This window comes from Papaver somniferum, chromosome 9 (genome assembly GCF_003573695.1).
Source record: "Papaver somniferum cultivar HN1 chromosome 9, ASM357369v1, whole genome shotgun sequence".
Lineage (NCBI taxonomy): Eukaryota > Viridiplantae > Streptophyta > Magnoliopsida > Ranunculales > Papaveraceae > Papaver > Papaver somniferum.
The window spans coordinates 144583452-144600966 of record NC_039366.1 but is presented as its reverse complement, the minus strand read 5'-3'; the positions used below and the strand labels follow the sequence as shown (position 1 = coordinate 144600966).

General features: G+C 36.3%; 3 protein-coding genes across 3 annotated transcripts; 1 reads left to right on the top strand and 2 right to left on the bottom strand.

The window, feature by feature from the left end:
* Positions 1-731: 731 nt before the first annotated feature.
* Positions 732-13443, bottom strand: LOC113309933. Its single transcript, XM_026558450.1, has 2 exons — positions 13052-13443; positions 732-848 (listed from the first exon to the last, which is right to left on the bottom strand). The coding sequence occupies exons 1-2, from the start codon at positions 13438-13440 to the stop codon at positions 845-847; spliced, it is 393 nt and encodes a 130-aa protein (XP_026414235.1). The 5' UTR covers positions 13441-13443; the 3' UTR covers positions 732-844.
* LOC113309932 (protein HESO1-like) lies at positions 10230-13013 on the top strand. Its single transcript, XM_026558449.1, has 8 exons — positions 10230-10497; positions 11144-11287; positions 11432-11610; positions 11712-11807; positions 11908-11977; positions 12074-12207; positions 12488-12589; positions 12683-13013. The coding sequence occupies exons 1-8, from the start codon at positions 10323-10325 to the stop codon at positions 12863-12865; spliced, it is 1083 nt and encodes a 360-aa protein (XP_026414234.1). The 5' UTR covers positions 10230-10322; the 3' UTR covers positions 12866-13013.
* Positions 13444-13528: 85 nt separating the features above from the next.
* On the bottom strand, positions 13529-14362 carry LOC113309934 (histone H2A). The gene is made up of 2 exons (XM_026558451.1): positions 14142-14362; positions 13529-14008 (listed from the first exon to the last, which is right to left on the bottom strand). Exons 1-2 carry the CDS (start codon positions 14352-14354, stop codon positions 13763-13765), a joined length of 459 nt encoding a protein of 152 aa, XP_026414236.1. The 5' UTR covers positions 14355-14362; the 3' UTR covers positions 13529-13762.
* Positions 14363-17515: the final 3153 nt, after the last annotated feature.

Sequence of the window (17515 nt, the reverse complement as noted above, 5' to 3'; positions counted from 1 at the left end):
ACACAAAAAGTTTAATTTTTTATTGATCCAGATTATTCTGAATACAATTTCTTAGTTACAAGATAAGCTTCCATGGATGTATATATAGGCATGCTATCACACTAAAGATGTGTCTAATAAGGGACCACTCGTATCTACATTGATGTGACGTCATGATCAACTCATACTTTACTTTCCCGCGAAAAGACTTCTGCAACCTAAACAAAATATTATCAAACTGCAATTCATTAATGAAGATACGTCAAAGCGGTCGTCGAACATACCTTCGAAATGTATGACCGTAATCCTTAATCTCGGAGTACAATCTTGATTATCACTTTGTTGTCTGATCTCCGATCAGATCTCCGGTGACATGAAGTTAGCGTTTTCTGATTATCTTTTAAGTCGCCTAAGGTTAATGGTGGTTTGAAGAGAATCAGATAGAAAGGAGAATGAATTTTCTGAAGTCTATTTCTATTATAAAAATGAATTTGTTTACGTCATCATCCTTTCTGGATATTTATACATGATATCAACATGATAATTACATGTATGTGAGTAATCACATGACATATTTGACTTAATAATCTCCCGCCTTGAGCTTGTACCGACCTGGGACATCTCGTCATTATAACTTCTCAGCTTTCTAGGCCTTCACTCAGATGACAATATCGAGAATCTCCTTAGCTTCGCATATGGAATCAGGTATTCCGTGTTTATCTTCGTGCATTTGTTGTGTTTGGTCTCCCGTGGCTCGATCGTTGAACATCTGGCCCGGGTCTTCGATATCTGACCTTGAATCTTATTTCACGTCTCAGCTGTATTACTCTTCAGCTGTCAATTCTCGGGTAGATGCTTTATTTTGTCATCTACAATTAAGAACAACATCAGTCTCACTTGGATCATTACAATAACCAAATAAAGGCTTATAAAAATCAACACATTCAACACCAACCTCCTTATCATCCTCCAACTTGTTATTCTTTATATAATATGAAACAAGAATATTATACATTGACCTTCTTTCTCTTACAGAATTATAGAAGAACCTAGTATTTGAATGCCTTGTCTCCATCCAACACGGCCTTACACTTTTCCTTTACAATGGCTTCCTCATATTTTGCTAGTTTATCAAAAGTTTTAACTGCCTCCCTCTCTTTAATAGGCAAATCACTTCTAAAGGGTGAACTTGCAATTGTTGTTGCACATCTTTTATAGCCTCCTTAGCTTCGATAACTTGAACATAAAATCTTCTAAAGATAGAACTTTTTCAATCAATTAAGACCGTATTCAATCTTATTATCTTATTAACAAACACCAACATAGGATTTCCCCTCATAGGCTTCATCCGAGACTGTCTCAGAATACTCAGAAAAGCTGGCTCCTCCACCTAAAAACTGCAAAATCTATAAGGTGGAGGACCATGATATCTCTCTTTAAATATATTCACAATACCAAGGCTATGGTCAGAAATCCTAGGGAGGAGAAACTCAGAACTAGAGTCAGAAAACAAATTGACCAATATAAAAATAGTCAGTGTAACTAATGAAAACGCAGTGGTACCAAGTACACCACCAACTTTTTCGTTCGGAAACCTGTATGGACAAAACCTAATATATTTTCAAGTAGACCAACTGAATGACCCTTGACTATATGTATAGAGAGAGTTTATGTCTCTAACCTCTTCTCAATCAGTATGTATATAGACAAGAGTTTGTGAACCTGATTGTTAAGAAGAGTACTTGGGTGATCTCAAAAATCAAACCAACTTCAATCTAGTAGTATCTACTAATACAATCTTAATTCCCCAAGTAATTAAACTTGTTATCTATTATTCGATATACTAATTATATAAGAAACGAGTCTCTTAATCGATCACAATTATATGGACGTATCTACTAAGATTGAATATTTTCGAAAAAGGAAAAACACAAGACACCAGAAGTTTTGCTAACGAGGAAACTGCAATAGCAGAAAAACCCCAGGACCTCATCAGATTTAAAAACCAAATTGTATTAAGCCGCTACAGACACTAGCCTACTATCAGACTTAGGACTGGAATGTAGTTGAGACCGAATCCACCCTCCAAGCGATTCAGTTATAGTCGCGCTCCTTACGTCTCTTGAACCTCGCAAGTCTCTACGCAATTGATTCCTTAGATGACGTCCTTTAGAGCCTATGAGTTGTTTCAGCCTAAGTGAATACTTCCGATACTAATCTGCCTCTAACAGGTAAGCCTATTTGATTTCCGTTTAGATCAAATATCAAGGTGAGGAAACTGTTTGCAATAGACAAACCTAGCAAACCTCACGAATCTGGAACTTACGACTCCCGATAAGCATCCTAGATTCTTAACCACCTATCACTAACAATCTTCAAAAGATTAATTAAGATCAGTTTTCATATATCTATCTTGGGGAATCACAAAGTCAGAGACTTTGAGATTATTATATATCTTGCCTGAAAGAGATTATGAAAACCTCGATAACAGAAAAACAAGATTAGAATAAACGAACTATCAAGGTAAAGATAATCGGACATGGCTTCATGAATCCCCAAAGCAAAGTCTTTTAGTCATAGATCTAATTGATTTTCTCAGAGTAAACCTACGTCTATAGAGCACGACTCTATAATCAACTATGACACAAAATGTCGGGGATTGATTTTCCCAGTTGAAAGAGCATCTATATTTATAAATTTGAAGGACCATGGGTTGCTTCGAATTCAGGCTAAGATAACTTGAGAGTCAAGCAAATTGAAAAGGCGGGGGTCTAACAACCACACCCAATATTTCGTTCGACAATCTGAATAGACAAACTCCAATATACTTTCAAGAGAATCAACTAGACAGTCAGACTCAATCTAGAGAAAGTATATGAAAGAGTTTATATCTCAATTTCTCAATTCAATCCGCAATCAGAAAATAGGAATTTGCGTGCCCGATTGAATAAGAGAAATAAATTGAACGGTACTAAAGACCAATGTTCAAGTGTCAATCAATTTATATCAACATCCAAAGGTTGGATTATATAATTGATTGATCTTAACGCACAACCTGTGATATTTTTATTATATAAGAAAATATGATGCAGAAAAGAAATAACACAGACACCAGAATTTTGTTAACGAGGAAAACCGCAAATGTAGAAAAACCCCGGGACCTAGTCCAGCTTTGAACACCACACTGTATTAAGCCGCTACAGACACTAGCCTACTACCAATTAACTTCAGACTGGAATGTAGTTGAGCCCTAATCGATTTCACACTAATCAAGGTACAGTTGCACTCCTTACGTCTCTGAACCCCAGCAGGATTCTACGCAATTGGTTCCCTTAGCTGATCTCACCCACAACCAAGAGTTTTTACGACCCAAAGTCGCAGACTCGATAAACAAATCTGTCTCACACAGAAAAATCTATTAGAATAGATAAATCTGTCTCCCACAGAAATACCTACGATTTTTGTTCCGGCTTTTGATAAATCAAGGTGCACATGAACCAATTGATAAACCGGACTTATATTCCCGAAGAACAGCCTTGTATTATCAATCAACTCACAGTAATCTTAATCATATGGTAGCGAAACAAGATATTGCGGAATCACAAACGATGAGACGAAGATGTTTGTGACTACTTTTAATCTTACCTATTGGAGATAAATCTCAAGAAAATCTTAGCAAAGATAATACTCAATCACGATATTAGAAGTAAGATCAGAACAAGCAACTACAAAGAAAATAGTTGGGGTCTGGCTTCACAATCCCAATGAAATCTTCAAGTCGTTAACCTACAGGGTTTTGTGAAAAATCTAAGGTTAAAGGAGAATTGAATCTAGTCGCAACTAGTATCACACATGAGGTGTGGGGATTAGGTTTTCCAGTTGCTAGAGTTCTCCTTTATATAGTTTTCAAATCAAGGTTTGCAATCTAGGTTACCTTGGTAACAAAGCATTCAATATTCACCGTTAGATGAAAACCTGATTAGATTCAAGCTAATATCTTTCAACTGTTAGATCGAACTTAGCTTCTTATACACAAATCAAATGTACCTTGATTTAGGTTTAAGTAACTGTACCTGAACGTGTACACTAGGTTGGCTCAACCGTAATTAACCGAGGTTAGCTATATGAACACTCTCATATCAACCTTATTCATCTTAACCATAACTAGTTCAAATGACTCAAATGAAACTAGTTAAATAGTTTTTCAATTGCTATATTCTCATAGAAGTATACAAGAACACAATTGAAGCAAAATCGGTTTGATTCACTCGAATCAATTCATGAACATTATAGCCACGGTTTGCAAAGAATACGTTCCTTATTATATAAATGTATTAGTTCATGTCACGACCGATTTTAGAACTTTAACCACTCAAGTATGCAAACGGGTACGCATACTTAAGTAACTGAACCAAGTTTGGTTTTCGCCAGTATGCGAACGGGTACGCATACCTCAAAACCCAGCAGAATTTTCCGGACCTGAACCTTACGCCAGTACGCGTACGGGTACGTGTACTTAGGTTTCAAGACTTCTCAAGCCAACAGGTAAGCATAATGGTATGCATACTATGGTTCACGTACATCGATTACATATATGCAAGAGATCATAACATGTTTAAGATCCAATGTTGGTTAAGTGTTCTAAACTCTATTTCAATCATTGAAACTTTCTTAGAGGATGACAATAGCCGTTTTCATACACTATTAGCATCAAAGCAATTTTCAAGTTATTGAAATAATCATAACGAAACTTTCCAAGTCTACACCAAATGATTGTGTCACACAAACCATGTAAGATCTTACTCGGCGATTTTCACATGATCATCTTTTGACTTTCGTCAAGAATATAAGATGAACTTGGTTGAAGCGAAATCTTACCAACACATATTTCGAGAAATATGTAAGCGAGTTAAACTCAACTCGAAATCTCAAATGTGTATAATCGAAAACTATACAGTTATACGACTTTTGTCTCAATATAAGAGATAAAGTAGAAATAGACTTTCCAAGTGATAGATGAGTTTTAGTCTCCACATACCTTTTGTTGATGAAGTTTCACAAGCTCTCCTTAGTAGTTCTTCATCTTCAATTGATGAACACCATGAAGTCTAATGCTCAACTATACAATCTATCCTAGTCCGAGACATCACTATAAGTAGACTAGAAATCAAGACTTATAGTTTTGATCACTAACATTGACAAACAATCTTGAGATAGCAACGCTTGCGAGTTCGACCGAGCAGTGCTCTAACACAAACACTTTTAGGTCTTGAAAATACAATAGAAAAATATACACTGGGAACCAATTCTGGAACCGTGTATAGTGATTGCTCGGTTTGGCAAGTACGCCAAAGAACTAAAGCAATTTGATGTTCATTTAAACACCTAAGAATTTAATCATGATACTCACGCGTAAGTGTTTGAGTGATGAATGAAGTCTTAGATGTGTTTGAGAGAGTTCTAGCAATGCTAAACATATTTAAAAAAAAGGTTTTTAAGCATTTGCTAAAATTTTAAACTGAGACGGTTGATATAACGGTTCGTGAACCGTTAGGCTTGTTCACGATTCATGGTGCAACGGTTCGTGAACCGGGTTCGGCAACTGCTAGCCTAAAATACCAACTTCAAGAATTCAGTTCACAACGGTTCGTGAACTGTTCCCAACTGAACTCACGATTTGCAACTGGTTCGCCAACCTTCCTCTATTTCTGAAACTCAGATATTTATAGCTTGCGAACTGGTTCGCCAACCTAACCTGAGCAGAATTATATCTTTTCAGATGTTTGAAACATTCCCGTGTGATAAAATCATTTGTGTAATTTGCACAATAAATTGTTTAGAACTAATATTATTAAGATTTGTTGAACATATTTGCTTAGATTCATATTTTCGAGATTTTTAACAAGACAAGCTTGACCCGAAACTTCTTTTTTGTGTATATACTAGAAGTCATATGGCATCGCCTCAAAAAGATAGAATGGTAAGATATTAGGTAAGATAGAATGGTTCAGTCTTCACAAACCTGATACGGAAGTTCTCTAAATGTCTTCGTCAATATTCAGTCTTCGAGGGGATGTCTGATACTTAACTATCAAATTCTAACTTAATCTGAGATTTGACTTAGTAAACTATATATCAAGATATGGTTTTGATCATCTAACATTGACAACAATCTTGAGATATCAAAACTTGCGGGTTCAACCGAGCATTGCTCTAATACCTAAGATCAAATAGTTGAGCCTCTTTAGTACACTACCAAAGTTCTTGATAGTGAGAAGAGATCACTTCAGCACCATCAACTCTATCTCCAACAGCTAACAGAGAGTTAAAATCCCTTAGTAACACCCAAGGTCTAACATTATAACTAGTAGAAGCTTTTACTTCATTCCAGAGATGCCTTCTCTGTACTAAATCATTATTTTCATAAACAAAAGTAGCAGCGAAAGATTATTATAACAAGAAAGATTATCTTTAAAAAAAAAGTAGCTTGAGAAGAGCAATGAAGAACCTGAACATTCACAATCTCAGGGTCCCAGCCCACCCAAATCCTTTAATAATTATTCATAGGATAGTTGTCCACAATGCCATATGTTGAATGCTACTTTTATTAACCTCTTGAATATGACTTTTAACAATTTCCACCATGCCAACTTAACGCTTCTAATCAAATTAGTAATCTCTACTGGTTCATAAGGGTCATTCAAACCCCTTGTGTTCCAACAACTAATCTTTATCATATTAAATCTTTGAAGAGGCCTTCCTCCCATTAGCAACCTTCTTATCACCTCCCTTAACTACCAAATTAATTTTTCCTTGGATAAAAGACTTATGAAGAAAACGAACTCTAGCTCCCACCATCTCATTACTCTTTTGCCCCTCATCCAACTTTTTAACCTGAGATTGCAAAAAATCACTGACCTTTGTACTAGCACCAGAATCAGAACACGCATTATAACTTCTTTGATCACCACATCTCGTTGATGAAGTTTCCATATCCACTATCATCTCTTCCACCAGTCTATCACCCCCTGCTCAACTAACCGCTAGAACATATTATTCATAGGAACATGAGATTCGAGTATTTTATCCATTTCAAAACTAGAAGACCCATATAGATTCCCTTCACCATCAGTCTTTTGGGAGTTCCTCCCTTTACCTCTCTTTAGATTCTTCACAACCCAACCTTCGGAGTTGCCAGGATTCTTCCCCTTTTCCATAACAGATTCTATTATAAGCTTTTCAGATGCAGCAATAGAATCAACATAAGATGCATCATGTTTGTATTGAGCATGACCAAACACTTCATAATATATACACCTAGGAGGTCTCCAACTATACTCCACGGGTACCTTGATTCTCACTTTCCTCACAAGAGTATCAATGTGACTAGGAAAGTTGGACTTCACATCCATCCCCACACAAATTCTTGCATAGCCCATTCTAGACCTAGAAGTTGTCTAGCATAATAGGGACATAAACAAAGCTAGCCAACTTACCCAATTTTTTAGCACTCCACAACTGAAGAGGAACATCTCTCAATTTCAACCAAACACGGATAGTCTTAATTCAGCAAACTCCTGCTTAATCAAAAGTGGCCAAGGCCTTACCACAAGCAGGCAACCTGCAATGAAAAACATCCAATCCAAAGCATACAAACGAGCAAACTCAAACACAAAGATCCTATAATCATGATTAGTGATCCTCATCTCACCCTATAACTTCTAATTCGTTGTACACTATTCTTCACTAGCTGAAAAGCCAAGCGATTACCCAAAAAACACCCAACAAGAAAATCCTCGTCGTCTTCAATTTCTTCATCAGAAAACACCATAACTTCACACCTTCAACCATATATGAAACTTCATAAACTAAAGGTTCATGCTAGACTTCCTCCTTATCTGAAACCAATAGGACTGACCACTTAAGATCGGATCCCTTATAACCACCACTAGACGAACTAGAAAAAACTATTCCCTTTTCCAAAGAATAATTAAATCCTAACTAAAAATCCATTAAAAAAATCACAGAAAAGAAACCAGAAGCTTATATAACACCAATCATCGACCTCAAGACAAATCTGAGAATGAAATCCTAAATCGAAACCAAAAGGTAAAAACCTTGGTCAGGGTCAACGTCGCTATAAATCGCCTCTCTCCGCTAGTGAATTTTTTGATGTGAATGGAAATATTCTTACAAGTTGGTCACAAAGCGCTTAAAAAAATAAAAATAGGGACAACCCCAGACGGGGCTTTAGCTTGGTATGACGGAAACTCAGTTTCTGTAAATTAGATTTTTGAATCCACGACCCATAAAAATTAACCCTAAATAGTGGCCTCATATTGTTACTTTTTTACGGAAACTCAATTTTCATCGGTTATTTCTTGGTTAGAGAGCGATCCAAATCTGGAAAACTCAGTAACCAAGGCTTGTTGATTCCCATATTCTAGCCAAACACTACAAGAAACTTAACATATTGTAGCAGCCAATGGTTATGGCATAAACCCTTACTAGTGTCGCGATAACCTATGTAACAAAAAGTCTATTGTCACACCCGCTCTCTATTACCACATCAAGAGGTTATATTTTTTTGCCACACTTTTTTCATATTGTTGCTACAGTTTTATGGCAAAAGCTTCATATTGCGACAGTAAATTATAGCTTTTAGCTGCACTTAAGAACTATTGCGACTAAATTTTTTCTTTTGCAACATATATATTAAAGATGTGACAATATATAGTGCAACAATAGATAGATTTTCTTGTAGTAAAATAACTTACGACGATTGGGTTTGGCTAGATTTTGGGGATAGCCCGGGGAATTTAGCTCCACTAGTGCTTGACCTTAATGACTATGTGACCTGCTCTTTTTTCTAAAGTTATTATTGCTCTAGGTTTTACCGTGAAAAAAGCAGTGTTTTAAGACCTGGACCGGCCGGTTGGACCAGAGAACCGGTGAACCAGTAAGAAAAACGGTCTGATTCAACACCCACCCAGTAACATGTTTAAAAAACCAGTGACCCGTCCGGTTTAACTAGTGAACCACTGACCCAGATGGTTTTCTGATGGTTCAACCGTTTACTTTTTCATCAAAGAAATTTTCTCTTCTGAAGCATCCATCAAATTTTTTAAAACATATCTTCCATAGGTTCACTAAATCCATATATTCTAATTTGTTTTAGCAATTGAAAGATGGGTTTTTCTTCAAAGAATCAGATCTATAATCATCCATCATAAGATCCATTCATGAAGAAAGAAAAAAAAAATCTCTTAAAAAAAGATGAATCCATGAAATAAAACTTATACCTAAGATAATAGGAAGTCTTTGGACAAATTTAGAAAAGAAAAGAAAGAACTTCAAACTTCTCCTTCGGTGATAACACAGAGAAAGAGAGAATCAAGGCAAAAAAAAAAACAGAGATAGAAAGAACGAGGAAGAGTTAGTGTTAGAGAAAAGGAAACAGAACCTGTTTTTGGTTTTGTTTCCCTGTAAAATTGAGTCTTTCCTTATTTCACTTGTTGTTTATGTCAATACTTATAACCCAAGAATTGTATAACTGTATAAATATATGCTTCTCTGTTTTGGTATTCTCAAATTGAGAAACCATACCTAAACCTTATTCTAATTTGGTATCAGAGCATAACCGTTAGGTTGTAGGAGAAAGAAAAACATACGAGGGGTGATTTGGATTTTGAATATGTTAACAATTATTTCACCCCTTGCCTTATCCAGGAACCACCGGCCCACTCCACTACCACCACATTCTAATGTTAATACTACGTTAGATTAGAAATAGATCAAAAATACAATAGATGAGATTAGGGCAACTTTTGAAGTTATTATATATTTGATGACCCACTGGTTGAACCACTGGTTAACCAAATAAACCTTGACCCAGTAGCTTTATTGGTTCGATTTCCGGTCTGGTTATTAAAACATTGGAAAAAAGATTAATCAAAAAGAAATCAACTAGCAACATATTAACGGGCGTGATATTGATGATTTGTTTCCGGCATCTAAATCCAAAGCTGGCCCTGTAAACAGTCTTTCCTAAAAAGGGCAACAGTCGTCGACCAAAAAAAAAGAAAGAAGGGCAGCAGTCTTATCCTCCTCGTCAACATAAATTTCAAGGTGAAGTATATATAAAAAAAGTTACTTCCAAGTCTAGTGCGTGGGGACGAGTCGAAGACCTGAAAAGACTAGAGCCTTATTTGATTTGCTGATAGAAAAGCTCGTCTGTTATATAATATATACTGATCCTTTGGGAGACTGCTTATTCCCTGTTGTCTTTCATCTCTCTCTTTCTCTTGTCTTCTTTACTTTTGAGAATAATTCTTGTGATAACAATGAGTTTCTACAACAGTTTATCATCAACATCAAATAGTGGTGTATTACTTGAAATTTCTCTTAGTGAAATACTCCTTGCGATCAAACCATCAGAAGACGATGTAACAGCACGAACGCAAATCATTAATGAGCTCAAAGCTACTGTGGGAGGTATGCGAAGTAAAAATCTAAGAGGTAATTTATTTATTTTTCCTTTTTTCTAATCGATCTTAACTTGTTTATGGATTTTTGAAATTAAAAAGTTGCATAATTATTTTGATCAGACGTAGATATCGCGTATATTATGTGGATCAGACATAAATTTTCTAAGTGAATCTTACCAATTACCATCTTCATTCTTCATGCTTAGTTGCTTACTTTTAAGGCCGGCAATTTTTTTTTCTATTCTTTATATATGTTGGAGGCTAGTAGGTAGTCAGTGAGCCCCCACCCTCTGTGCTGTTGCATATACTATCTTGGCTACCAGTCTTGCGGATACTGCAGCAATGCAGTCCCTTGAAATTTCGTACTACTTTTATCTTTGTAAAAGAAAATTACTCAACAATGTCACTGTGCCTTTTTTTCTTCATACGGTGCGATATACAAGTATAATTGCCTTGTCATTTCCATTTGGTTTTATCTGCGCATTAGAGGTGAATGAACTAGTCTTAGTCTGAGAGTGTGCAGATTGCAGAGCATCTTAATTGTCACAAAATTTAATTCGGGAGCTCTATCGATATGGTTTACAACCAACTGTATTCAGATAATGGTTTAGACTTCTATAAAAATATGTTGATCTTTCGCAATTTATATGTTCTGTATCCAATGAATTCATTAACAGATGCAAGTGTCGAACTATTCGGGTCATTCGTTTCTAATCTCTATACGAGATGGGGAGATTTGGATATTTCTGTCCAATTACCTGACGATCAAGTTTATCTTTCAACTGCACTTAGAGACATCAAGGGGGCCTTGCAGAGAAGAGGTATAATATTAATCTTTTTAGCTTTTCTCCTTCATGTGTATTTCCTGCATATAAAAATTTTCACATTCGTATCTACCAACTAGTGTGTCATTAGAAAATACGGTGTATTCAGTTAATGTCTCTAAAAGGCGAACCATGTTTCAGGTATTTTTCACATTGTTGACTTTATTCCGGGAGCAAGAGTTCCTATTCTTGCAGTTGCAAGTAACCGCAACAATATTCATTGTGACATATCAATCAACAACTGGAAGGGCCTAATTAACTCAAAATTCCTCTCATGGATTACTCAAATAGACGGACGTTTCCGGGATATGGTTCTACTGGTCAGCTTCAGTCTCTCTCTCTAATGATGATTAAAACTTCATATTGGTTTGTTAAAGTAGCAGTTTTTGTACTTTAAGTTTGTGTCTACTTATATGTGCAGATCAAGGAATGGGCTAAGTCACGTAATATCAATAGCCCCAAAGATGGAACCTTGAATTCGTACTCCCTTTCTTTGCTGGTTATTTTCCATTTTCAGGTAAGTTTCCATATCTGTGAAATATGCATCAAATTTATGAAGTCTGCTTTAATTAGATGGATATACTATCTTTCGTGCCTTGATGTACACTTGTGCGTAGACATGTGAACCTGCAATCTTTCCTCCACTTAAGGAAATCTATGCCGGGAATATTGTGAAGGATTTTAGAGGTATATCAATCTTAAGCTGCATTCACTTATGACTTATGGTTGGAAGTATCTTTATAAAATGGAAGTTTATGACGGAATTAAGCTTTGTTTATGAAGGTGGGAGATTAACTGTTACTGAGGAAAGAAACATCCATGAAACATGCAATTCAAACATTGAAAGATTCAGACGGAACTTAACAAATGTGAACAAGAGCTCCGTGTCTGAGCTCTTTGTTTCATTTTTTCAGAAGGTAATCTTGGTTAACTTGTTTTAGAGATTAAAAATACCCTTGTGATGCATACCGTGTCGTTCTACCTTTAGGTTCAGGGTTCGGTATGATATGAAATAGCTTTCTTTGAACTTTTAGATGTTAAATTCTAGGGGAGGGATTCGACATTTTTGTAAAATCTAGCTTCCCTTGTGCATATGACTAGCATAGTAACATATATCCTTATAATTTTATTTTCTGACTATCATGGTGTGAATATGATATCACTATCACCTCGTAATGCAATCAGTGACTTTTGCAGTTCTCCACAATCAAGACGATGGCATCAGACAGGGTTATTTGCACTTATTCGGGGCAGTGGGAACCAAAGCGAAACTATTTTCGAAGATCAACTCCTATACTTGTAAGCTCTTCAGAAAGGGTATATTTAGCTGGTTAACTTTGAAGTAGTTGTCACTGCATACTTTTAAATTGTTGCTTGTTCATTGTTTTTTAGATTGAAGATCCGATCGATAGACCCGAAAACGCTGCACGGGCTGTTATGTACACGAGTCATCTAGACAAGATATCTGAAGCATGTGAGGGAACCTACCAAAAGCTTCTTTCAGTTGGCTGTGATAAAACTTCTCTAATTTCTAGTCTAGTGAGCCGTGAAGTCAGCTCGAAAATCTTAATATGACCGATTATTACTTTTACCTAGCTAGAGAACTGTTAAGAAGCGTTTATGATATGTATTTTTCCAAGAATGACGTGATACATGTGTATCTGCGCACGCATTGGTTTAGCATGGAAATGACAGGAAAATAATGAGAGAGTTTCACAAAGTAGAATCATGCAGAGAAACAATAATGCAAGCTGCCCTTACCTCTGCCTCACCCACTGCTCAGGCCCTGCTGTTGCAAAGGAGACTCTTTGATGTTTCCGCTGGGAGTTCTGGGAGTCCACTTTGATGGCAAAGAAATATGCTCTCTTTTGCAGATTTTCACAGGACAGTCCAATAGATGGATATTTTTTCCTAAAACAAACAAATGATCTTTTACCAAATTTATAAGACTCGTCGTCATCCACACAAACAGAACTTGAAAGTTCAACCACATTTTCTTTTCTAATATGGGAATTTGAGAATGTGAAATATGTGATGCACAGCACAAGTAAACAGTCGTCAATTCTGCTAGGCAGAAACAACAAGAAGAGGGTTTTGAAAGTGTGCACGACTATCTGTGATATCATTTTTCTTCTTCTGGGATCGTACATCAATTCAGCTCCATAAATCCAAAAGAACCTGGATACTAATCGATGTTATAAACTTCAAAAGTTTCAATGAGAAAAACATGGATCATATAAAAGAGTAGGCAAATTCATTGAAATAAACATTCATTTCAACATTTATCGGAAGATAAACATTCATTTCAACAATATGATTAAAAAGAGTACTAAAACATCCAACGATTTACTTAACATGTACCACTTACAGATTAAACAACAAGACCTAACAACAGACCCAAGAAAATAAAAAAGGAAACACAGAAATTAATACAAAAAAGGGCAACATAAACATTAACTAGGGTTTCTACAATTATGCCTTTTTAGGTGATTTTCCAGCTTTTGGAGACTTTGGCTCTTTAGCAGTAGATGCTTTTTCAGCAGTTTTCTTTGGCAATAAAATTGGGTTAATATTTGGTAGAACTCCTCCATGAGCAATGGTAACACCTGATAAAAGCTTCCCAAGTTCTTCATCATTTCTTACAGCTAATAACACATGCCTTGGTATAATTCTTGTCTTCTTGTTATCCCTAGCTGCATTTCCAGCCAATTCCAACACCTGAACGAAACAAAAATTCACATATAAAATCAGATCTAAACAAAATTCTGTTATGAAACCCTAAAAATTGAATGAATTCAAATTACCTCAGCTGCGAGGAAAAGAATTATGAAACCCTAGAAATTGAAATTACCTCAGCTGCGAGGTATTCAAGAACTGCGGCGAGATAAACAGGGGCACCACTACCAACACGTTGAGCATATCGACCTTTCTTAAGATATCTTCCGATTCTACCAACTGGGAATTGCAAACCAGCTTTGACTGATCTTGTGACTGCTTTCTTTTTAGGACCACCACCTCTTCTTCCTGCAAATCCTTTCTTTGCTTTTCCTCCTGGTGTCTCCATGACTTCAATTTACCTTTTGCCCTAAAAGAAAGTCTAGCTGAGAGAAACAATTTGGAGATGAGATCCGATAAATAATTCTTGTGTTCGGAAATGAATTGAGTTTGGGATGCATTTATACTTGTTTGTTTTTTTTTGTAATCGGTTATTAGTTGCGGATCGAGTCTCTAAACCGTTGATTATATTTTTTTATCGAGGGTTCTTCTCCTTTTCCTTGTCGATCCGTGTATTTGTTGAATGAACCAATGATGTTTAAGATTAAGGATGCATTAAATGAAAGAAAAAGGTTTTTAAGTACTAAGACCGGGTCTAATGGGCATTCCCAGCCACTTCCCAAACATCTTTACACCTCAGCCTGGAAAGGGCCTGGCTCTTGCGGTTTTTTCCAGAGAAATCCAGGGACGGCTAATGGTTAGCCGTTCTAAGCAACAAAAAAAAAAAGAAAAAACGGTCAGTAATCTACCGTTCTTTATATAATGGTTAGTGATCACCCGTTTCCTTGAAAACGGTTAATGATTCACCAGTCTTCTTATCTTGACCAGTCAAACACGATTGAACCGCCTAACCATTAATCGTTCTATTATTACACCTAAAACATCCAGAGAACTCGACAGGAACTTTGGTTCTTCTTCTTCTTCTTTTTTTCCCTTCACAGTTCATTTTCTTCCCCTCTGTAAAAAATCAAAAACCATCGTTTTATCCCCTTTTTTTGTTTGGGTTTGTGGAAGAAAGGGTGACTTCGAAGTTGGAATTGATTTGAAGGCGTTTTAACAACTCAATCTTTAAAGGTAAACCATTTTAACCTTAAACCCTAGTTTCCATTTTCCTTTTCAATTAAGATTAATTTTGTAAGATTGATAGGTTATTAACACTAATTGAATGCCACAACTATTAATTACTGCTTTGTATTTGTTTAAAATTTATTTAACATGATAAAAAATTTATAGTTATTGATGAACATGGTTGGTTGGTTAGTTATTGATGAATATGGTTGATTTGTAGTGACATTTGATTTTAAATAATCCTAATGATGTTGCATGTCTTGTAATTTGGATAATACACAATTCATAGAAATGTGGGAATCCAAATTTGTTAGTAGGGTATGGTTTTGAGTATGAAATTAATTTTTTTTCTCCAAGAGGTTTACATTTGTTTGATGATTTTCAAACAATGATTTTCATATGTTTACACTTGTTTGTTTGGTGCATTTAGATAATAATACGGAGTACCAGACGAACCAAAAATTGTCAGTAAAGGGAAGAGATGGCCATATATCCGGTATTGATGCACTGAAGATGAAAATGAGGACTAGTTGGGGAAAAATTAAGGATTATTATGATATCGTTGTACGGAATAATCCACTCGCACTTCAGGTACTTTATAATTGTGGGTTTTCCAAGATATTTTCCTTTAATTTTAAGAATTCAGATGTGCAACTCACAAATGCTCTAGTAGCTAGATGGTGGCATACAACCAAGACTTTCCATTTCCCAGTGTAAAGGTGAGCCTATAACTTTCTCGGGGAGGTTATCCAGAGAATATTATGAAAGTTTAGATGATTTGTACTTTAGTGGTGTGATTGCCAACCTAAATAGTTCATTTGCAAACAATGGAGATGATTCCCAACGCCCCCCCCCCTCCCCTCGGAGAAGCCGGTACTTCTAAAAAACCCTGGGATGATAAATCCTCAGTTGCATGTCTCTCTCACATTTCATATTATATACATAGTAGTAAAAACTTGGACAACTCTGAGAACTGGGAGGAATTGACTAGGATTTTTCTTCTTTGGGTTATTGGTCAAGTATTCACCGGAACGACTTCATCTAATGTTTTAAAAGCGTGGTTGGTTGTTTTGGGCGATTCAGAAATCTTACAAAATCTTGGTAGGTATGATTGGGGTTCATTTATTTATGGTAGACTATTAAACAACTTGGACAAGGTTTGTAGTGGTGTTGATAATAACATGGCAGCAATGTGGATGATATCAAAGTATTGGTACTATATTTACTTTCGTAATTGTCAACCATTACTGAAATTGGGATCATTCGTACCGGAACAAATGTACCCTGCGATTAATATGTTTAAATCAACCCATAAAGAGGGTGTGCAACAATCAGACGTCGTGAAACATTCTGTGAACAACGCTAAAAGACAGATGGATCTGATAGTGTCACCTGGAGCAGTTGTTTGGAAACCATGGGTACTCAATGCCCACTATGAAGACGAGGAAGTAGTTTTAGCAAGAGAGGTTAGTCGAAAGAGAATATATTTCAGGGGAGTAGTCGATACGAAAGATGAGGTCCTTTATCTTGGGGAGAGATGTTTGAGGCAGGTGTTAGGTCTGATTACAATTTCTTGTCCGCCTCCTGATTTTGCAACCACTAAAACGGAGGATATAAGAGAAAGAGTTCATTACTTGATAGCCAATGATACTGAATATGCTTGTTGGTGGAAAGGTGTCAGCATGGGACCTTTGTTGCCAGATTTGAGTCGTGTTCAGAACCACGAAGAGGTTGGTATTGGTAACATTGGAAGCTCTCGTTTCGTTCCTAATGTACCTGTTCCAAGTCAGTTTGCAGAAACATTTGTCTATACCCAACCAGAGACGCCATCAACATTTCCTAGGATAGAGTGGTCATTTTCGTATGTCAACTCGGATGGACTACGTGAAATACATCATCTTCCAAATATTACCCATCGACGTGATTGGAGTAACATCCATGGCACCGAGGTTAGTTAATACATCTTTCTTTTGTAAATTTATTATTGTATTTTTTATTTACCAATCATTAATGTTATAGGATCAGTGGAAATGGTTGGCACAGCTATGTGTTGAAAATAATGATGCACTCGAGAAGATATTGTATGACCGTTTTACATATGGCCCTTCCGATACTAGTGTTACATCTCCTAGTGCTTTTAGCACTGACCAATCCCAATAAGAAGCTTCTCTGCACGGGACATTTCGTATGTTGGGCTTTGGTGGTTCTGGTGAGTGTAGCCGTACGCGTCAAGCTACTTCTAGTTTGGATGATCATAGTACAGGGTATCACCCAGTAGTGAGGGACACCGATATTAGTCCTCAGTATTCAATCCCTGGTTTGATTCAAGAAGAAAATCTTTACTTGAACAGTAACGTGGATTTAAATACAAATATGGAGTTT